Source organism: Melampsora larici-populina (genome assembly GCF_000204055.1).
Source record: "Melampsora larici-populina 98AG31 unplaced genomic scaffold MELLAscaffold_30, whole genome shotgun sequence".
Classification (NCBI taxonomy): domain Eukaryota; kingdom Fungi; phylum Basidiomycota; class Pucciniomycetes; order Pucciniales; family Melampsoraceae; genus Melampsora; species Melampsora laricis-populina.
In genome coordinates, this window is record NW_006768794.1 from 867,827 (window position 1) to 891,205 (window position 23,379).

The 23,379-nt window shown below is 40.1% G+C and overlaps 4 protein-coding genes across 4 annotated transcripts; 2 read left to right on the forward strand and 2 right to left on the reverse strand.

Annotated features, from left to right (window-relative positions):
- Positions 1–8,703: 8,703 nt before the first annotated feature.
- Positions 8,704–10,861, reverse strand: MELLADRAFT_89519 (uncharacterized protein; the record flags this gene model as incomplete). Its single annotated transcript, XM_007412377.1, has 7 exons — positions 8,704–8,746; positions 8,816–9,164; positions 9,267–9,311; positions 9,418–9,496; positions 9,917–10,192; positions 10,273–10,383; positions 10,460–10,861. 7 exons carry the CDS (start codon positions 10,859–10,861, stop codon positions 8,704–8,706), a joined length of 1,305 nt encoding a protein of 434 aa, XP_007412439.1.
- A 1,071-nt stretch (positions 10,862–11,932) lies between these two features.
- MELLADRAFT_65012 (uncharacterized protein) lies at positions 11,933–12,289 on the forward strand (the record flags this gene model as incomplete). Its single annotated transcript, XM_007412354.1, has 1 exon — positions 11,933–12,289. One exon carries the CDS (start codon positions 11,933–11,935, stop codon positions 12,287–12,289), a length of 357 nt encoding a protein of 118 aa, XP_007412416.1.
- Positions 12,290–12,673: 384 nt separating this feature from the next.
- MELLADRAFT_108607 (uncharacterized protein) lies at positions 12,674–14,115 on the forward strand (the record flags this gene model as incomplete). The annotated part of the gene is made up of 3 exons (XM_007412355.1): positions 12,674–12,947; positions 13,404–13,458; positions 13,542–14,115. The coding sequence occupies 3 exons, from the start codon at positions 12,674–12,676 to the stop codon at positions 14,113–14,115; spliced, it is 903 nt and encodes a 300-aa protein (XP_007412417.1).
- Positions 14,116–14,918: 803 nt separating this feature from the next.
- Positions 14,919–17,576, reverse strand: MELLADRAFT_56726 (uncharacterized protein; the record flags this gene model as incomplete). Its single annotated transcript, XM_007412376.1, has 13 exons — positions 14,919–14,999; positions 15,071–15,164; positions 15,554–15,711; positions 15,876–15,947; positions 16,021–16,156; positions 16,270–16,416; positions 16,498–16,561; positions 16,627–16,683; positions 16,786–16,856; positions 16,965–16,974; positions 17,095–17,150; positions 17,256–17,408; positions 17,500–17,576. 4 exons carry the CDS (start codon positions 16,788–16,790, stop codon positions 16,381–16,383), a joined length of 162 nt encoding a protein of 53 aa, XP_007412438.1.
- Between the last annotated feature and the right edge of the window lie 5,803 nt (positions 17,577–23,379).

Sequence of the window (23,379 nt, forward strand, 5' to 3'; positions counted from 1 at the left end):
TGTGTTTCACTGCCACTGGAAGGGGAAGACTAAACAATGTTCATTGATTTTGTGTCTGTGTGCTGTATGATTGTTAACAACAAATCATCACCCTTTGAAGCAGAAAGAAAGATTGCCACACTTTTGAAGAACCAACAGCTACCTGAGCTCTTCTATGAGCCCTGGCAACTATTACGTTAATCATGCCTTGCCTGAAACCTGCCTCAAGAAGATTCTGCAGCCCATCTGGAGAATATCTGATTGTGCTTTTACTGTTTTGGACCCCCAAGCCCCAACCAGATTACCTGGCAGAAATCCAGCACTGAGTGAAAAAGGCCTACCCTACTATGTGTTCAAGTAGTTGAGGTGCAACATCATTACCAAGCAGACCAAACTCTTGAGAATGTTGAAATGGAAAAAATTGGTTTTTGAAAAAAGTACATTGATCAAATGGAAGTCTTTTTTCAGGAGCACAAGGATTGAGCAAGGTCTTTGCAGTCCATTTCTTACTCGAAATCCTCTGCGGAGGGAGTGGGAAAAAGGATTGTTCCCTTGAGCTTATTGCTAAGTGTTTCTAACGCTTTTTGTGGGACTTGTCCTCAATGACTGAGGCTGAGGCCCACTCAGCAACGGGTGTGGTACACCTAGCGAACACCTGGGCTGCTTGCTTTTAGCAAAGTACATGGCCCAGTGCGCGTCCTAGAGGCGCGCAACAAGAATAGGGGTTTGGGACCCTTTGAACCCAATCATGGGAACGAAGGATCGAAGAGCTGAGTCCCTGCAAGGGGCTCCAAACCCATTCTCGGCGAAACACAGTGCACATGTAATAGTTTTACACCCAATTACAATGATTCAGACTTACAACGCTCAACGGAACAACAATATTCGAGCACAACACGTGTGGGTAGACAAGGCATGAAAACAAATAAAGATTACAATTGATCTGGACGCCTGATTTGTCGCGCCAATTCATCGGTGCGCCTTGCAACTCTACCACTGTAAGGTCTAATGTATAACTTATAGGCTGAAGATTTAATACCCTAGGTAGGATTTTAGAGAGGCACCTCCGATCCTTAAACTATGACCCGACCAGACTGTCGAGCTTGACGGGTTCTGACTCTTGAGAAAATGTATCACCGTACTCCGCTCCAGAGGACCACCGCTTGTCGTGTGGAAAAGCGGGTCTTTGGGTCTCCCGACAGTCTTTTCTAAGATGTCACGAATTGCAGCTACTGGGTCGAGGTGGTTTGGCTGGTATGAGAGGCGTAGGTACTGATATTCGCCCGGCGCAGCCGTCTTCGCCAGACGAATGCGCAGCGCGACGTGTTTGCCATCCGTGTCGAAACAAATGTCCTTCCGGCGGATGAAAATTGCTGGGAAGTCAATGCGTCTCACGAGTTCACCTAATCGTGCCAAGCCCCAGAAGCCTGTCAGGACAACTCCTTTCATGACTAAACCATCAGTTGTGTTGAGATCCAAGGAGTGAATCAGGCTGTTTATGTCCATCAAGGTCAGTGCCCCCCGTCTTGGTGTGTAGCGCTCTACTTCTGCCTTCCTAGTCGCCACTAATAAAATTCGTACCCGGTCAATGTCAATTTTGGGGAAGGTCGAGTTGTGAAGAGAGTGCCACATTTGAATCCCCGTAAGATAACGTTTTTTTGTGTTGCTCAGCACGGGTTGATGGCCTTCATTGGAACTGCACCAAACAACGAACTGAAAGATGATACTCGGGGTTGTCGGAAAGAGCACCACCGGGAAACGGCTCATAAATTTGAAATATTTGTTAACTCCAGCCGCGTAATGTTTTATTGTTGAAAGTGCCCATCCTCTCTCGAGGATCATTTCTCCTGCATCATCCAAAGTTTCGATCCTTCCAGGTCGAGACTGGCGAAGCACGTCGCGCGGTGATAACATCCTATTGTTGAACAAAGCTATCTTGATGGTAAGGAAGTATATTTAGGTAGACGAGACGGTGGTTTTTGTTCTGGGGTAAACTTGCTGGAGTAGCGGTTTTAAATCTTCAGGAAGTTGTATTGTCAACATATCGGCGTGTGCTTTTGAAGGGTCCAACCCTCTAGACAGGCAGTCCGCCTTGTTGTCACCTGATATTACCCTAACTAAATTCAAATCACAATCGTTTTCAATCAGGAGTGTCTGGACCAATTTCCATTCTTCATTAACCCAGTAGTCCCTAGACTTCCGGTTTCTTGCCGCACCTTCCGTCGTAGTATTGTCGGTCAGGCAAGAGTAACTAAAACCAGCCACGTCCATCTTCTGCTTCAACATTAAGAAACCAAGACGGACTGCCACGGTCTCCGCGCATGCAATCGTCCGTTTTGGTTGCCCGACTGGTTCTTTCCAACCTTCTAACCAACTGAATTGCGCCCAATTCTTGCCTATTATTATGCCGATACCGTACTTGCTTGACACGTCACCGACCCAGCCCACATTTTTGACGATGTGGTCGGGAATTATCCTCGTTGGTCTTAAATTCGATAACGTACTTCGCCAATAAAGCATATCTTCTTTTACCTCTGGTGGCATCATCCTTTTACCTGGAGTCCTCCATACTGCTACCCATCTGTAGTTCGCGGCTAAATATGATTTCAATTGTGGCAATATCAACGTTACATGGCCTAATTTTCCATTGAACCGCTCCACATCGTGCCTTGAGAACCAAGTCTGGCTTAAAAACTTTTCAAGTTCTAATTTCCTTTTCGTTAGCTTTTTATCTGGTAATGATACTGTCATGTTGACACAATTCCACAAAAACCCAATGAATTTCTCACAGCCAGCATATTTGGCTCGGAGCCAAAAATCCGAGGATTCCTCGGATTCTGACTCCGAGTTAACCCCTATCCGAGGATCCAATCCGAGGCAACTGCCAGGGCCAACATTTGCCTCGGAATTAGCCCTCGGGTGCCCTTTTCCTCGGGGGCGCTGTCCGAGGACTCCTCGGACGTTTGTCTCCGAGCCAAATATGCTGGCAGTGTCTGCTCGAATGCAAATTCTGAATACTTTGTTATGTTTGTCTTGACACCTAATTCTTCGCTCGCCTCTACTATGTCCAACATAGATACCCTATCCGTCCTTCTCTTAATCATCAAATTGTCATCGACCCAGCGATAAACTTCAACTAAATTAAATTTGGCCTTCATAAGCTTTTTCCAGCCATCTGCAGGTCCTCCAAAGGACCCACAACCCACTACACCACCAAAGGCGATTCTAACGTCTATATAAATAAGTCCGTGGAAATCCATGATAGCTAGATATGGCCATTGAGATCGATGAGTCGGAATTTGCCTATATGCACCTTCCCAATCGAATATTCCTAATAGTATATCTCCTTTGTTATCTTTAAAGAATCAAACCACTACTTCAAAGTCATCCCATGTTGTCTTAAAGTTTCCTTTATCAACATATGAGTTAACTGATGGAATTATTTCATCAAACTTGGGATACGACATATCGTTGATTGGCCTAAAGCTGCCATCACCATTTATTACCGCACCTAGAGGGCTTGTCAAAAATCCAAACTTTTCATAAACTTGTTCTTTTGTAAAAGGACCAAACATTCTACCATTCTTCACTTCTTTATTTACATTATCTTTGATTTTCTGTCTTGCATCATTTGCTGAAGAGTGATTAGGTGGACAGTACCACTTGACATTATGAATTGAATGCTTTGGCACGCCTTGATGGAATCCATCTGTAAATCCTTCTAGTAAATATTGATACTCGTCAATCAAACCAAATTTCTTCAATTCTCTTTCCCACACGTTTGTATTCATCTCGCATTTTACAATAGTTGGCCAGGTCTCGTCTCTTCCATCTTTAAATATCCTTAAGTAATCGGTAGATTCTGTTCTTTTTCTTTTCAAAGACTCGACACAACTATTTTCATTACATCTACACAAATACAAACACAACAAATTAAACAACAATTCATAATACAAATTCTATGGCATCTACAACCTAAACCTTATATACCATGCTCACGTTTGTTTCTCTTTTGACGTAGATTGTCTAGGTTCTACATGCTTAGGTTCACCCTGCTCCTTCTTCTTTCCCCCTGGAACGTAGTTTTCATCACTAAGCAAGGAACTTCATTTTAGTAAGTAGTCATAAATCAATCGAGTAATCCTGTTCACTCACTAATTAATTCCTTTATAATTTGGGTTCCTGCCCTTTCCTTTTTCTGGGTGTTGGTAGGGAGAAAGTGATCTGTCGAACCTTAAACCTTTTCCTCTATCATTTCTTCTGTTACTTTTAAACTCATCTGATCTCTTGAAATTAGGAACTCTCAAAAACTTTTCATCTTCATCTTCCTCTACATCTAAGTTGGTAGAATCATGACTTTTTCCTATTGGATATCGGAAGCCTGTTATTGGACTATACTTCTCCCTAGTATTTCCTTTCGCATAAGCTGAAATGAATAAGAAACATTTTATTAGATAATGTTGAAGGAGTTTAAGATATAACAACTCAACGATTATCTTTTGGCAATATTCTACCATCTTGTAAAAATGAAGTTCTAGCCAATGCTTCCTCAAGGAATTCTTTCCTTTGTTCGCTTGGATCACCTGGAGCACCGTCTATGTGATTACATGTAACGTCATTCCTCACCGCAATATTGTATCGAAAGGCTACAATCCAACCGTGTCTATCGCCTAAAGTTTGAACATATTCGAAATGTTTTTCCAAACTATACCATCAACACGTTAGTAAATTCACTATTCTCATTTAAGTCATGTTTACTAACTCTTTTGCAAAATCTTTATGGAAGTATTGCTCTTTCAAATACTTCACCATCAAGATCCTAGCTCTTGTCCAATCAGCAAATGTCATGAACCATTCATTTTTTGGAATTTGACCGGTCGCTTGATCTTTTTTCTTTGATGTACTTCTACTAGCTACTAAGCTATCTAATTCAATCCACTCTGTGTTAAAGATCGTCAAGGGAAAGTGATTGTCTAACTTTTTTAAGTGAGAATCTCAATACTCGGTAAACTTTTTCAAGGTATTCTTTGCTGTCCTTCCTGATTTGTATTTTACTAAAGGGTTTATCTTCGGGATTTCTGCTTCTCTATTGTTCATTTCTTCCATTTTCATCTTTAATAAGAGTTTCTTTGCTAGTTTAGCGTTTCCTAAGCTTAAAGCTTGATAGGCTTTGTCTATCAAGGCCGCTGTTACGAATGAAATGATTCATGTTAATTAGCTTTGTTAATACTGGAATATATCACAGTTTATGTGCTGCTTTTTCTTCGGAATAAATCATGATTGTGTAGCTGTTTGCGGAATAAATCACGCTACGGAATATATCACGTTTATCACGATGCTTACTTGGTTCCATGATTAAGACTTTATCACTCGAATCTGATTTCGATGAGTCGTCGTCATCGTCGTCTTTGTCAGAAGTCCAGTTGATATCTTTTTCCTTTGCTTTCTTACTTTTGCTCTTTACAACTTTTCTGGTCGAGACTTCTTGTTCTTCTGCTTGTGATGATAATTTGTTTGACGACCAGTTTTTTAATGCTTCTATCTCTCTTAATCGCTCTTCTTCATCTTCTCTAAATCTTCTCTCTTCTTCTTCGAATGTGTTTTCAATTTCGAAGTCTTGATTTTCAATACCATCCTCTGAGTTTGGGGGTGTCGGTTCTGGTGTAATTTCAGGACCTAGACCTAAATTTCTTCTGCTAGACCTCATATTCGAAAAGATTCTCGTGAGGATGGGAGGTGAGGTAAGCGGAGATCGCGCAAATGAGGAAAACGCGGTTAGGAGAAACTGGAGACTCGTAGATGAGAAAGGACCAACAGTGAGGTCCTGAACTCTTAGAGGAGGATCACTTCACCCTTAGACAGCACTGCCAGCATGGATGCCTCAGGTTGAGAAATCCGAGGCATCATCGGAGGCAAATCCTCGGACAGACCTTGTCCGAGGTTTTTGCCCGAGGTATTTTTTTGCCCTGAGAATTACCTCGGATCAAAACCTTGGGAAGCTTCTGTCCGAGGTTGTGCATCCGAGGATACCTCGGATTTTGTAATCCGAGGTAAATATGTTGGTGGTGCAGGGTGAGAGTATCCAGGGCCGGCCTAAGGAGTTCCAACCGCTGTCTGTGACGTCATTTGTCACGTGGCTCCTCTTCTTGCATTACGTGGATGCGAGAAGCAGGATGCTCCGCTTATTCCTCCCGAAATGGACCCGGGAAGTTCCTCGGTGCCTCTTCACCACCACAACATCAATTTTTAAAGCTAAAGTTTCAACTTTGGACAAATGCTTTTCTGTTCTGAGAGGTCACAGAGGAACTGAAAAATAAAATCCACATTCTTATCTTGACTGGATGGCCATAGGTACCTTGATAGACAAGTCACTCTTATTTTATAGTTGTTTTTTCAGCATTGATGAGCAATGAAGCACCTTGGAAAAATCTGAGAAGAAAACAATTCATCAGCGATATCACTAGTAGTGGGCCACACTACTACAGTTGTTTGCAAAAAGATTGAAATTGAGGCGCTTTGGAAATTGAGAGGTGGACTGCGCACCACCTGTGCAAGGTATCAAGCTTACCTGCCAGATCAATAAATCTACAGTATCGAATCAGTTGTCAACCCACACACCCTTATTCTTTGGTGGCACAGTGGTCAGAAAGTGTGATCCGTTGCTGGCAGTCCCATTTGTGACTCACTATGTATGCCTCTTTTGATTCAAACTTAACTAAGTCCCTCTTGCCAAGCAAGCTCCTGCAAGGAAGGGACTTACCGCTAAAACACAAATCTTGCCCTGAGAAGTGAGCTGTATTTGACAAAAAATCAATACATTGCTCTATCTTCTTTGTTTTGTTATAAACCCTGCTGAATGTGAAATAACATGAGGACAGCAGATGGCCATTACAGACAATTCAGCTGCAATCTTTGCAAGATCTTGTCTGGGATACCTGCTAGTGGATGGTGAAGGATGAGTCTTTTTTGGCTTTTTCTGAGCGGCAAACCCGCTTGCAGCCTGTATTACTCAGAAAGTGATGAAAATGATCTTCAATCAATCAAAAGTATATGTTCGCAACAAGATAGAAAGGAATTTTTAACTGGAGCATATGTAACAGGATGCTGCCATCATCTCTCCCTTTTGCATCCAGTATTGTTTATTGAGAGACAAAAAAGTTAAACTGATGTAGAGATTTTGAGCCAATACAGCTCACTTCTCACGCAAGATATTGGTTTTTACCAGTAAGTCCCTCTCTCAACTACTTGTTTGTCCAAGAGGGACTTTGTCAATTTGCTTTTGATTGCCAATCTTCTCATCTCAAGGTACTCATACAGCAAAGATAATCATATGCAAGCAAATAATGATAGTAAAGCTATTTCATGGTCCTATTGTATGATAACAGGCAGATTGAATAAGAAAAACTTTTCAAAATTTGTGATGACAAAATAGGAAGCTAGTCCAGTTTGAATTTAAAAATGGAGGAGTCTTGAGACATGTTCAATCAAACATGAAGGGGGTGCTCAACCAATTCTGTGCCACAGTTTGTTTTGGAAACAATGTGGTTATGCTATTAGAGCAGCATTTCCATATGCATATTTGACACCTTTCACAGGTGGCGGATGGCCCACCTCTCAATTTTTAAAATACCTTGATTTCAAACTTTTTGAAAACAACTGTACAAAACATGCCACAATAGTATTAGTGGTGCATAGAGGTTCAAGCTCAAGATTTTTGGTGAGATGCACTGTAGCCCTGGAAGGGATTGCACTGAAACTTTATAATGTATCATTCCATTCCCTGATAGTCAATAAATTGCTATGAATCTCATTGTGCCTCCCTAATGTGTACAAGTAGACACAGAAAAGATACATCACCCCCGGGGCCAGACTGGCTCACAATTACATAAACTGTAGTGAAACTTGGCCCCAAGGGTGTTGTACACTTTCTGTGTCTACTTGTACAGGTTCATTAGAGATTTTGTGCTATGACACTCCAGTTGGCTTTAGCAAGTGACTTATGCCCAATGTCAAAAAATGGTGTGAAATTATTTCATGCTTTTACAACTGTACCAAGGCAGGTCACTTGCAGGCCAGGACATCTGGTTACCTCAGTGATTCATTAAATGTAAACCTGCAAAACCCCCCCTCAAGCCACACAAGGGCACCTTGCAGGCAAACTCTCAACAAGATGCTTGACATACCTTGATTTGTGCCTTCTGACTTCACTAAAATTAGGTGTGATGAATGTGTTTATCTTCAAAAGCTGCTTACACTCATCCTTGACATTGATGTCTACACAAATGCAATCAGAACTTTACCTTGTCAGTTTTATCTCAGCTGGTCTCTCACAAAGGCTGATCCTCACTTTTGTTGCACATTTTGTACATACCATATGTAAATACATAGGTCATACTCTTAGACTAAGACAATAACCAAGGTGATGTACGGGTGAATACTTCCTTGTTCAATACACATCCAAAAACATATTTTCAATCCTCGTAGTCCAATAGGCATGAGCATCCCATGCCCAATGAGCGCAAGAGAAACCTCACAGCGACCAAAGTCACCAGCAACACAACAAAACAGGGGTTGTAATTTTTAGTACATCGCGCGAGGATTGCGGTGGATAATCTTGGTGAGGCGAGTTACAGCATGTAAATTGGCAGGTATTGAGTACAGAGATGACAATAATAAAGTTGATGGATTCGAAGCCCTTGAGATCCGAAAGCTGGAGTCTAGCCTTCATAATCGGTTTCCAAAGGAAAGACCATCTCGATAATCAAAGCTAGAAAACATAGATTATTAGATGTTAGAAGCAATTGATCTCAGGGAAATAGTTGTATGAAATATTTACTTTAATGGTATACAACCAAGCTCTTTTTGTCGAGCCGCTCGCTTCTTGTCTTTGGGTGATTCGTTGTCTGATCTTTCGTCTTCCGATTCTTCGTCTTCTGACTCTTCGTCTTCTGACTCTTCGTCTTCTGACTCTTCTGATTCTTCGTCTTCTGATTCTTCGTTTTCTTGCTCTTCCTGTGATGCCAGAGGGTTATCTTGAGGCTTGGTGAAATTAGAGCTCATTAGACTTTCTAGATCGGCTGCGTTTGTGTACGGTAGGAGGCGAAGCAATAGAGCCGCTCCTTTAGGGTCGCAGTTTGAGCATCGGCACACAGGCATTCCTGCGCTGCGCTCACGTTCTATCTCTGCTAGATAGCCAGGGTCGGTTAATGTCATCGGGATATATCCTTTTCTGTAAAGATCGATTTTTTAGCTCGATATCTCCTTTATGGATGGCAAAAACGACTTACAAAGTATCGACGGCATAAACCACTCTGAGGCAACATGGAGTGAGCCTAAACGCATGCATTCGGTCTTGATTGGTCATTGACGTTGTCACAATTTCACGAGCATTGTTTGGACTTTTTGGCATTTTGGGTTGAACGAAATGAATGACTAGACTGCTATGACCATCCCGTCCCGCTTTTCCAGCCAGCTGATAGGATATTGCAGGATCCATGGCACCCATTATCACAACCACCTTCACTCGCTTCCAGTTTTGACCCAATTCTAAGGCAGGACTACATGAGAGTATTGGGAATTTTCCTTCACCGTATTCTTTTGCTCGTTGCGCTTTATCTTTCTCACCAGTTACAGAATGATAACGTCGGATACAAGCACTGTTGCCATTGTTGATATCTTTAGGATTACCTCTAGCTTTGCATACCGCATACATCACATTCAATGTAAGGTCTATAGTTCCTGAGTAAATCACCATTCGGGGAAAGTCGTCATTTGAGACCGAGGATTCAGGTGGGATAATACTGAATAAATCTTCAGCGTTATTGAGGGTTTTAGACATATCAACTCGAATGTAACGAAGCTCTGGGCGAACTATCTCGCCTAGGATCATGTTGATGTTTTTTGGGAGAATGTTCAAACTCTCGATGATTGAACTTACTGCTTGTGGTCTGCAGCTTTCCGACATGAGTAGTAATGGCACAGTGCTGATTTCGTTCAACGATTTAGCAAGGTTATAACGGTAGGTGGTTCTGAACTTTTCAACGTCTTCAGGAGTGACATGAACAGAGAAGTTCTTCGATTGTTCGGTTTTCTTTAGATTCCAAAGATATATCCAGTAGGCTTCGTTGACTACTTTCAAGACTAGGTGACGTGAAAACTTGTTGCTATCGTAAAGACCTGCGAAATCTTCATTATTTAAGAAAACATCTGGGCTCTTTCAATACAAAAAACCAGAATACATCAGTATGAAACTCCTATAACCATTTAAACGACTTTCAAAAAGACAAGACATACGATATAGATGAATGAATACTGGTTGTCTTTCAATTTTTTCAAGGTGTCTTTGTTCATCGTCCGCCAAGTTAAATTAACAGCAGTGATACCTACTGCTTGTTTTTCCAAAACCTAAGAAAACATGGAAACATTTGTCAATGCTTCCTTTTCAACAAGTTTATTTCAATCATTCTGACGAAGAATTCACCATTTGATCTCCAACCGTATCGATCGAATTCAAAACCAAGACCACTGGTTTGTGCTTCTTTTCAATCATGTGGAAAAAGAGCTCCGGAACTCGAGATTGGGCAAAACTAGCACCAGAAAGTAAAAAGGTATCATCGTGTTTCAAAAGACCAACGACCGCATTGATAGGAGCTTCCTGTAGTTCTTCTGAAGGATATTTCTCTCGAAACAACGAAGCGACGGCAGCCTTTTGTTCTTGAATGTTTAAGTTTAGAAATTCATCTGACGCATACGGCCTTTCATCGAAACATAAATCTTCCTTGTGCCGTGAATTGCCTCCGTAGCCAAAATCTTCGTCGGAATATAATTCATCCTCGAGATACCCTGGGCCGTAGTCACTTGCTACAAAACTCATGAATGACATGATTAGGATGGTTTGAAGAGATTGAGATGGTAAACTAGACGCTGTGATTGACTATTTGGAAATCTTGATGGTCACATGAATGTTACAGGTAGCCAAAGGCACGACGGTACCTGTAGAGTTCCATAAAACTCGGGGATGAGCAAAGACTCGAGGGTAGAACCCAGTACCCAGAACACAGTACCGGGGTTCAAACTTAATGGCCCAGTACAGCTCAAAAACGAGGGACTTTGTTAAGTTTGACCGGGGTTGTGGTAAGACAAAAACTTTTTCACAGAAGAAGAGATGAATTTGAGATCAACCAAATTCATCTTTCCCATCATCCCCTTTCATAACAAAGCTCACATTCTTCTCTCTTTTGCAAAACCTTTTTTCTTTTGAATTTGTTTGTTGAAAATGTCAAACCCTAAAGCACCATCAATTTTGAGTTTATTACCAGGTAGAATTCTGCACAATAGGGAACCAACACCTGGAACGTCAACTAGGATGAATCAGAATCAGGAGAGATTAATTGAAGGGAAAGTACGAGAAGAAAGAGATGAAGCGGAGGATGAAGATGAAGAAAATGGAAATGAGAAGGTAGAAGCAATCAAACATTTGATAAATAATCTGGTAGGAAGAAATCAAAATGGAGAAGAGGATGAAGGAGGAAATGGAAACAATAGAATGTTCCAGGTGCCCAAAGGCACGACGGTACCTGGAGAGTTCCATGTAAAGGATGTGGATGAGTAAACGATGTGTAAGGACCCGGTACAGATAGATGGTCGGTACCGGGATGGGAAAGCCAACATCTCCCCCAACGCTTTTCCAAAAAGTAAGAAACAAAATCACCTTTCTTACTTTTTCACTTTTCCTTACAAATCTATCCGTAAAATTCTCATCCACCAATTTCTCTTTTCCCTCGACATAAATTAGAGGTAAAAGGTTGAGTAATCTCTTTTCTTCTTTTTCATTTGAATAATTTCTTTTGTGATCAACAACATATAAATCCATCTAAGACAACGACAAAGATACATAATTTAAAGTAAGAAGGTTGAAGAAGAAGTAGAGATCCTTTCCCTTGTTATCTTTTTAATGTCAGCACAACAAGATTACGCAGATACTATGGAGAATGTAAATCTGAATCCAAAAGATACGATACAAGGAAACTCAACAGCTGATACAGAAAATAATCCACCAAGAAGAACTAGAGGAAAAGGAAAGAAGAACCAACAAGATGAAATGAATGATAAAGTAGAAAGTCAAAGTAAGCAAGGTGGAGAAGAAGATAACGGAGGAGAAAAGAATAAAAGTAATGAAAAGGAAAAGGACAATGGAATTAAAGATGGTGGCGAAGATCAAGAGAGTCGAGACACTGAAGGAAATGAGACTCACGTTAGGACTGATGACCAAGTTAGTAATAGAAGAGGGATTTTGTCAGGTAGAGGTTAGTATTATTTCCCTTCCACCTTCAATAGAAATTTCCTTCTTTCACTTCAGGTTATGTTTTGCTATGACCCCCCCCCACCTCCATCCTATTCGTTTTTATCGTGGTACGTTCTAGAAAGAGATAAGTGTGTTTGTATGATATTCAAAAAAAAAGAAAAAAAACCAAAAATTTCAGAATAAAAACAAGTTAATTAGAAGAGACCAAGAAAAAAAAAAAATACGAAAGAGACTGAACTTAGATAAAAAGAGACCTGGAAATGTGATCAAAAAAAAAAAAAAAAGTGATAAGAAATGTTAGAAGATTCAAAAAAAAAAAAAAATTAATACTTACCAAAAATGTGCTCTGTTTTTCATTGGGTGCTGTGAATAGAATAAATAATCGAGAATATGCCTGAGCCAACGGCAATTGAAATAAATCATCAAAAATGGATCAACAACATCAAAACGGCTGCACTTAACGCAAACACGCCTTTATACAAGTTGATGTTAGAAGGTTACGCTGATTGGTGCCATGAAGAGAATACACCAGTACGAAGAGTGTTGTTATGTGACTTAAATATCGAGGTCCCTGCTCAGAAAGTGATCGAGAAAGTCATAGAAAAATCAACAGACACTTCGACATCAAAGAATGAATATAACACGATGATGATAGAAGGAGAAGGTGTAGGACATGCTATGACAAATTTATCAGAATATTTTAAGAAATTGATGATTAATAAGACCATGCACGTACCAGTTTCAATTGTTGATCCTAAATGGCTGATTCAAGACGCATCATTTATGAGAACAAAAAGAACAAAGTCAACTTCTTGTTCATCGGATACTATAACTTATACCGGTTATCCAGTTTTGAATGAATTTAGATTAAGTTTTGCAGAGTGGACGGTCAGATATGATTTAATGATGAAGTACCAAGCCATAAAATTTGATACTTTAGATAGTCAAAAGGACTCACCAATTGCTCCACGACTTTTAGCCCATAAAGAAAATGTCCTTCAAATTAAAATTGATTGTGATGGTAAATGGACACCAGCAATGCGTTACGATGTGGCTCATAGAAGAAACGTGTGGGAAAACAGATTGCCTAACGGTTCTATGGCAGACGTGGGAAGATTAGATAAAAGATTAGCTGAACAAGCAGAAAAAGATGCAAAAAATTTTGGAGACTATAAGTAAGAATTAAATTTTTCAAAAAAAAAAAAAAAAAGAAAACACAAACCTAATGATGTGTGATGTTTCTATCTGTGTTTCATAGTTATATGGATAATCCCTTTGTCTTTGGTGGCCCCTTTCAGAACATGAACCCACTTGACGGGAAAATGAACCCAACATGGGATACGATGGGTACTACGATCGATAACAATGCGGAGTTGTTGACCGGTCGAGGATTGATGGTATGGGGTAACCACTCAGTCAGCGCATTCCAATCAGAGGTAGCGGCGGTAAATACAAGTCAAAGACCAACCTGTTATTTAGGAAATAGATTTGACCCACTTTATCATGAGAAAAAGAAAGCAAGGAATCAGCCTTACCCAAACAGTCATCATCATCAAACTTATCCAGATAACAACCATCAAAACAATACTCAAACTTACTATTCTAATCCCAATCATCTTTATCAACGCCATAATGATTATCAATATAATCATCCAAGTAATTTTCACCAACCCAGAGGTGGCCCATCTAATGGAAATCGAGGTGGTGGTAGAGGAGGTAGAGGTCGCGGTAGAGGTCGTCCTGGAATAGGTCCAGGAAGTTTCAATAGATTGATGATTGAACCAACATCAGGTGGTCCAGAGGTAACGACACCAGGACCGTCTGGTTCTTAGTTAGTTTCTCCTTCATGAACAAATTTCTAAAAAAAAAAAAAAGCTGTCGAAGCTTAAAAAAAAAAAAAAACACTCACAGAGAGAGTAATGAGGTTGTTGTGAGCGTAGAATTTGTTACTAATATTATTGTTGTTATTTTTCCTTTTTATTTGTTGTTGGCCTCTACTTGATCTTGAAAAGTAATGCTAAATCAAGAGTTGTTGAAACTGTTGAGAACTTAGCATCCAAAGTCACACAGACAGGGGAAGTGACACAAGAATACGTCGTAGATGAACAGAGAGTGTTAGAGAATTGGCCGACACAAATTAAAAATGAAATGAACTTAAAGGAGTGGGAATCGCTACTAAGGAGTTGTAATTTATCAGAAAAATGGGCTAAGGTGTGGATAGGCCTCACTCAAGGATTTCATCAAGGTATTCCACAACATGAACTGGAAGGGCTGAAGTGGTTTACCCCAGATAATCACAGATCAGCTTTAGCAGTACAAGGAAAGATTATGAATAATTTATATAAAGAAAGGAGGCAAGGACATATCTTAGGTCCATTCACTCACGAGGAGGTATATAGGAGATGGGGTTTCTTTCGGTCCAATCCCATGGGAAGCGTGGTAAACACCGACGGTTCGTTGAGAATGATAAACGACCTTTCCTATCCTAGAAACCAGAACAAGAACAAGTGTCAGAAAAGAAAGACGAATATGGAAGAAGAGGAAAGCGACACAGATGGAGAAGATGATTTGAAGTCAGACGGTGCTGGGAAGATACTTAAGAATTTAAGCTACGATAAGGAGGAAAATAACGTACCTTCAGTAAATTTGTTCGTAGATAAGTCAGACTTCGAAACAACCTGGAATGACTTTAAGGTGGTACAAGAATATTTCAAGACTTTGCCAGGTATTATTTTGTTGTTAGCGATAATAGACTGACAAAAGGCATATTGACAGGGAGCAACTCACATTTCACAATGGCATTTTCTTATGATTACAGATTTCAAAGGAAATATTTGGATCGATACTTGGATTCCGTTTGGAGGAGTTGCTGGTTGTGGGACTTTTGGTTGGCTAGCAGATGCATGGAAAGATATAATTCAATCATTATTTAAAATTAGAGCCATCTTCCGATGGGTAGATGATAATTTGTTTGTGAAATGTGAGGGTGATAGCTTAAACATGAATGACGTACTAGAAGTTTCAAAAGAGATGGGAGTACAATCCAATGACGAGAAGTTCGCAGACTGGGCGATTGAACAGAAGTATTTAGGGTTTATTTGGAACGGAAAGGAAAGATCTGTCAGACTTCCAATAGACAAATTAAATGAAAGAATAGGAAGAATTGAAAACTTACTGATAAGGGGAAAGAAATGCAGTAAGAAAGATATTGAGAAAATAACTGGTCAATTAAGTCATTTAACATCAATACTTCCGAATATGAAGGCATACTTGTGGAATTTATATTGATTTGATAAATCTTGGTATGACCATAGTGCTCTTCGAGATTTACCAGAAGGAGCGAGATCGGAGTTGGAGGATTGGCGAGATGCTCTGAAGGGATTTGACAGATTGATGATTACGCCGGATGTTCAACCCGAAGAGATTGGCTGGGTTGGTGATGCGAGTACCGGTTATGGGATAGGAGTTTTGATAGGTGACAGGTGGTCACGATTCGAGTTGATAGAAGATTGGAAGTCAAAAGGCATTTTGCACACATGTCAGAGACGTGACATAGCGTGGTTGGAAACAGTTGCAGTAAGGTTGGGCTTACACATGATCGAGCGACTCTTCCCCACCAAAAACCGCTGATTCGTCGTTTACTCCGATAACACTACAACAGAAGCTGTGATCAATAATCAAAAATCAAAACATAAGTTAGTGAATGAAGAGTGGAAACTGATTCAGAAGAAACTCACCGATTTAGTGTGTGATATCAAAGTAGAGAGAGTGACATCGGGCGATAATAAGGCTGATTGATTATCACAAGGACTTAAAGATATTGGGACAGATCACTTAGAAGTTTCGATAAAGTTACCAATAGATTTAACGGACCTGATGAGACAGAGTTAAGAAGAGATGAACAACGAAAATAAAATTAGATGGTTTTTGTTGAATAGAGAAGGGTACGTGAAGAGAAACCCAAACAAGAGAGACTGTGAACTGACTCGACCTTGATTATTTTTTTTGTGTTCTCGGACTGACCTATGTGGGATCTGACGTTCGACCAATTGAAATGTTATTACCATTTAGTGAAATTGATTGGAAAGGAAATGCCTTTAAAAGTTGTATGCTAGGAGGAAGTTGGACGCAGCCTACGTTAGAAAATTATAGTTCAGCAATGTCAAAATTAGAAAAATTTAGGGAGAAACTGGATATCAATAGAACGAACTTACTTCCTTTGACTCAAGATATGCTGTGGGAGTTTGTAGTGTGGGCAGGAAGACAGTATAATGTAAACTTGGAGGACAAAGAAATATTAGAGAACTTACATGCAACTCATAAGGTGACATCAGGTACTTTACTTAAATATATAACCGGTATCAGGTCTTGGAATTTGTTTCATAGTCTTCCATTTCCGCCTGAAAATGATAAAACATTAAAATTGTTATCAAAAGCTTTGAGTGTCGCGGATGTGAAACTGAAAGAGAACTCAGGAAAGAAAAAGGATCCGGTACAATTACGTCATTTGGTAGAGCTGGCAAAAGAATTATCGAAAGGCACCCATGTTGAACGAATAGCCTTGACGGTTGCCCTAATTGAATTTTGGGGGATGGCCCGATTAGGGAAATTAGTAAGCGATGATCCAAATAAACAAATGATACGAGGAATGGACATGATTTATAACCCTGAGAAGACTTACGTAGAGCTTGCTTTGTATAATGCGAAAACCGCAAAACCGGGGGAACTTCAGTTTCTACGTATTACTAGAATAGACTCTCTGTTGTGTCCCGTTACGGCACTGGAAAGACTTTGTGAAGAGTCTTACCTACCTTCAGTCCATACCCCAATATTCTCATACTGGGATAAAAGCAAAAAGTTCAACCTGCTGTCGAAATCGAAAGCGATAAGTATCTATAAGAAAGTCTGGAGGAAATACGATAGTAGGAGCCAATTGTCAGGCCATTCGTTTAGGGTTGGAGGAGCAACCTACAATTGGAATGATAACCAGCCACTGGATGAAATAGTTTGATTGGGGAGGTGGCAATCAAAGGCTTATCAAGTTTATCTACGCAAATATTCGGAATCTGAGTTGAACGACGCGGTGTACATTCGGGGTATTATGAAAGTGGAGGTGGAGGAAAAACTAGATCAAGAAAGAAGTTAAAAAAAAAAAAGAGAAAAGAAATGGGAAAGAAGGAGAGCAAGAAGGATGAAGGGTGTTGCTTGATACTCACTGATTTTTTTTTTGTATTGTGTATCACCGAATTGAGAGGCTTGATTGAAAAATAAAAGTGAGATGTGGGTATAAACGAGAGGATCAGCCTATCGATTATGAGGTTCGTTAAACTTTTGGGGGGAAGCTGAAAAGAAAGGCGTGGGACTCTCAGTCCGTACCGAGGTGGCTCTCCGCAGGCTCCGGACAATTCGTCCTGAGAGTTGGGAGCAGAGAGCCTACCCGGCCCCGAGACCTACGGCCTACCGGCCCCCCCCAAACACGCGAGGTACTTTAGTGGCTCTCAAACCTGCCCCGGTTTTCAAAAAACCCAGTTGACCCAGTTGTTTTTTGGCAGTAACTTTGTGTATCAAGTTGACATTTGTTGACAGCTCCCAGCCAAAAATTCAACTGGGGCAACCGGGTTTTTTGAAACTGGGTCAGGTTTGAGAGCCACTTTTATTAACATGTGATAATGTACTGAGCATAACAGTCTTAAGGCTTCGGTAGAATTTTCTGTGCAAATGATATGGAAGGAATAACTTCGGACATAAGACATTAAGTCTTAAAATAAATTAGAAATGAAATAAATAGAATGACACTGATTACGAATAATACTGTAGTGGAAGAGGAGAAAGAAGAGAGAATCGAGCTGATACAAATGATGGAAATAATATGGATCAAAGAGAAGTAGGAAATGATCAACAAGGAGATCAGTTAGTAAACAATGAGAATGATGAACGTGTGGGCTTCGGTGAGTAAAAAGACCTACTTGGAACCTTTTTCAATCTCAATTCTCATTCAGAGTAGTTAGCCCCCCCTGGTTTTCCTCTTTTTACGTCCCATTCCTCTCTGCATATCCCATCTCTCTTTTCACACACCTAGTCTATCATATCCTTTGGATATCCGTATGTTTTCCGGAAATAATCCACCCCTGATCCACGTACTAGTGCGACCCTTCTAAAACCCCAGTGTGGCCTTTGAGCAATCCGGCGTGGCTAGAAAAAAAAATTAAAAAATTAGGACTCTTTAGTGTGTAATCTCAATTGGTGTGGTTTTTGTGTGGTTAATCACGTACCCAGTGTGGCCAGGTACAGATGTGGCTAATTGGAAATGTTATGGAACATCAGTGTGGTTTATTGACCCAGTGTGGCCTTTTCAAAAAAATAAAAAAAATTATGATACTCACGAGTGGCCGATTTATACTTTGCTTTGATGACCTAGAACATGATGAGGAGGCCATGGACACACATCCCACCATAGAGCTAGAGCATGCAAGATGGATTAGAAACATCCAAACCGCATTTGATAAGGACAAAATAGCTAAATTCAACATGCTTACATCGGCCTACGACAAGTGGTGCAAAGATAATGATACTACTAAAAGAAATGTTGGTCTTAATACTTGTGAGTTCGAAGAAAGTGATGAAGAAGAAAATGTCACAAAGACGAAGGAAGTCAAAAAGAATAAGACTAAAACGATAGAGAAAATGTCCGATAATACTCACATGAAAGTCGGTAATAAATTAAAACACAATCACGTCAGACTGTCTGAATACTGGCATAACGTAATGATCAACAAGAATATCACTACAAAAAACAATTGATTTTCCGCGGGGATTTTTGATTCCCCGAGTGCGGAAAATCACGTGACCTCTGTACAGCATGTACACGGGTCGGGCGTTATTCCGTACTGTACACCACACACTCCACATCCCCCATTTGACGAACCGTAGCCGCACCCTCTGTACACCAACCAAAACCGTTTGACATCTTCAACAGACCACGGCGGAGCACTCTGTACACCGACCAAAAACGTTGATCAACCGCATTGCGCCTCTCCCGGGAGAGTTGCAGTATCAGACTTACTCTGAGACTACCTGAGACTATCCCTGAGACATACAGGGATAGTATAAATATTTTCAAGCAGCGTCTGTTTTCCAAGAGGGGTGTTTCTTTCTATTCCCTGACCTTCTCGGCCCTACCCAAGCCTGTACACAGGTTGTTTGTAAACAAAAACAATCGCCTCCAAATGAGCGATGGATCAGGATGGATCCATGTCTATGTATGTACATAGATCATAGATGACCTTGATCAATGAGAGCAAATTGCCAGATCCACTGAGTCAAAAACACGTCGGATATGATAAGCCTATGATATTTGAAGGTAGAAGCGAACTACTTCAGTCCGATCAATCAATCAATCACTTTTTACAATCTCATTGATCCCATCGATCATGCTTTTCAAGATCATTGCGAGATCTATCCAGAACATACCTAGGATATGGGATAATCTTCATCTCGAAGATTTTATTAAGTTTTGTGTACTAGGTGGTGATGTGCTCTATCGTGCCGGTCGTGGTCTCAATTTATTGGAGGGCAATTCTTGGAAGCGGCAGTCTTCTATCAACGACAGGATATGAGGTGTTCAAAATTGAAATGGACATCTTTGTGATGAAAAATTTCACAAGAGGCATTTTTTTGGTTGCAGGGAGCTGGTCAAGACCAAGCATGGGGATCAGATTTCTGATAAACTGTACGTATGAACCATACATTCCTACCAGCCGCCACCAATCTGTGCGTTAAGTGTACAAGAAGCCACTTTATTTTTGTGAATTTTGGATAGTCTCAGAGATAGTCTCAGAGCGAGATAGTCTCAGAGTAAGACCGATACAGTTACGCTCCCCCTCTGCAACAATTCACGAACCACGATGGAAGCCTGTACACCGACCATCAGCCGCATCAGTCATCCAACATTCCAAAGACATGAACCACTTTCAGCTGGAACCTTCAACAACGACCGCTTCTATGACGTTACTGGTCGTGCTCAATCCCTATCTCAATCATCCATCAAGAACTCAATCAGTTTCACTCCTTTCAAACGCAAAAAAGGAAAAAGAAGAAGTTCATGGACCTCGCCAGGAAGTACTCACCGTTTGACCGCCTCTGAACCATCAAATAGCGCATTGATTCAAGTCATAAGGCGGAGGCGATTTAGAGTTGGAATTGGGCCCTTACTCTAACGTATCAATTCAGGTTGCTTCAGACTCACTTAGCTAAGCTTTCGTGGTGTTGGTTTTCTGCGATCTCGCAATTAAAACTGCCATCATATCAGCCCCTCTCACCTCATCGTTGTCACTCAATAATCAATCCAAGTTTTTCAAAAATCATTTCACATATCAAATCACAAAAGAAATTTATATTTTTAGGCTGTTGCTATTTTCTGCCCACATGAAATCCATGTAGGCGCTGTCCAAAATACGCCTACATGGATGTTTTCCGCCAAAAAGCGCCTACATACAGCCTGTAGGCGCTTTTTTCTTTTTTAAATGACGCCTACAGGCTGAAAAACCAATGTAGGCGTCATTTGTGTACGCCTACATTCTGAAAATAGAATGTAGGCGTCATTTGTGTACGCCTACATTCTATTTTTAGAATGTAGGCGTACACAAATGACGCCTACATTGGTTTTTCAGCCTGTAGGCGTTTTATTAAGCGGGGACGTGGAAAATACAATGTAGGCGCTTTCAAAAAGCGCCTACATCCCCAAAAAAAGAATGTAGGCGCTTTTTTTGAGCGCCTACATTCCCTCCTCTGTAAGTAGGCGCTGGCAAATGAGCACCTGCTAAGTAGGCGCTTTGAAATTACGCCTACATGCCCCAGGAACCATGTAGGCATAATTTCAAAGCGCCTACATAGTTTTTTTAGCCCAAATCAGCGCCTACATCCAGTCGTGCAAATGTAGGCGCTACAAATCCAGCTTCATAACCCCTCAGCAGGGTAATGAAGCCCCATTTTGATGTCCAAAACGCAGTTTGGCCTCAAAATGGGTGCACCAGAGGACGGACAACGCATTTCGGACTCGAAATGAGAGAACCGGAGGACGGAAAAGACCAAAAACGCAGTTTGGCCTCGAAATGAGTGCACCGGAGGACAGAAAACACATTTCGGCCTCGAAATGAGAGAACCGGAGGACGGAAAAGACCAAAAACGCAGTTTGGCCTCGAAATGAGTGCACCGGAGGACGTAAAACACATTTCGGACTCGAAATGAGAGAACCGGAGGACAGAAAAGACCAAAAACGCAGTTGTGTTATTGTATTTGAAGTTTAATACAATCTTCTCATCTCAACATGAAGGGGATCAGATTATTATAATTCAAAAATAGAAGGTTTGTAAATAACTTCCTCATATATATCAATCAAATTTTAACAAAAAAACCCATTCTGAAATTATTACACAAAAAAAAGAAATACAAATTAATCAATAACAACAACTTTTCGTCTTTTTGAACTTCTGGTGGTAACTCCTTCTTTTAATTCCTTCAATTTCTCTATTTCCTCCATCTTTCTTTCCCATAAAGCAAAACATTGTTTGAGGAAACCGTCATTTGTCCACCCAGCAGCATTTCTTCCAGCCATTGAAAGCCAAATTTTAAGCTGATCTTTCCATAGAGAAGGGTTTGGAAAAGGTGAAGGAGAATCAGAAGAAAAAGAAATAGAAACCCAATGACCATTTGCGACAAATCCAAGAGCTATAGGTTTATTAGTGGAATTCTTTTTGGAAGAAAATGGAAAGAAAGTCATACAGTGATGATGAGTGGTACTCATGATCACAACAGGCCATGAAAAAGCATTTGCTGCAATTGGACCCATAGTGGTTGATTCAAACCAGTTATATTTGCTGACAGGTTCATCTGTATAAGTTTCAATTTTTTCTGATATGTCTTGAATGTATCTTTCAGTTACCAGTCCTTGTTTTTCTTGAATTTGAGCCTTGGTGAGTGACTTTTTAGCTTTCGTAGAACCACTCTTCTGCCAATAAAACTTAAGATATTCTTTATGATGTATGTCTAGATCTTCAACCATCTTTTGTCTAATAGATTTCTGAGCACCTTTTTCGTGTTGACCAAGAGCATGAGCTATAGCGGGAAATCCACAATGTCCATCCCCAGGAGGATCATAAATAGAAGTAACATAAGGTCTAACAAGTTCTAATAATTGATTATGATACTCTTCAATCTTGTGAGGATCTTGATAATGATTTAAATGATAAAATTCTTGATCCTTATCATAATCAGCTTTAATAATTTCTTCATTATAAGTTAAAGCTTTCATCATTTCTGCTTCTTCTTGTTCTGATTTTAAATCATTTGATTTAAAAACACGTAAATCATTTGAAAATTTTGAACTAGCTGAACTTTTTGAATTATCTACATCGTCTGAATCTTCATCTGAAACATCATTAAGATTTGTTTGATCTATATCAGTTAAATCTTCTGAGTTTATTAAAATTATTGATTTTTTAACATCATCTGAATCATTTGAACCATCATCACCATCTTCTTCTTCTTCTGAATATCCATCATCTTCATCAGTTGAATATTTAACAGCACACTTTGATTTAGCATGACCTAATTCTCCACAGTTACCACATTTCATTTTCCTCTTCCTTTCTTCTTTTTCAACGTGTTCAAACCTTGAAGGATCCCTCTTGAGTTTTTTATTTTTAGCGCCTTTAGGTCTTCCTTTATTTTTGGGTTTTTCTGATTTAGAAGGAGGTTGAACAGGAACTAAAACATATCTACCGCTGATTAACTTCTTCAAATCTGATTCAAATTTAGCTAAATAACTTTCATCTTGAAGTTTAATCTTTTCTAAATGTGATTCAATTTTAGCTCTGATTTCTTGAAGATCTCTAGGTGCATACTCAGTAAATAAATGCCACTGCTGATCAAACTCTTCAATAGGAATAGGTTGTTCTACAAGTCCTAAATACGTACTAATTTGATGAGCACATGGTATACCCCAAGTGGGGGTGAAATTCGAGTTGCAAGGTGGAAGTGAAAGTGAATCTGAATTTAAAATTAATTTGAGTTGATCATTTGCTTTCTTAATAGCAAAT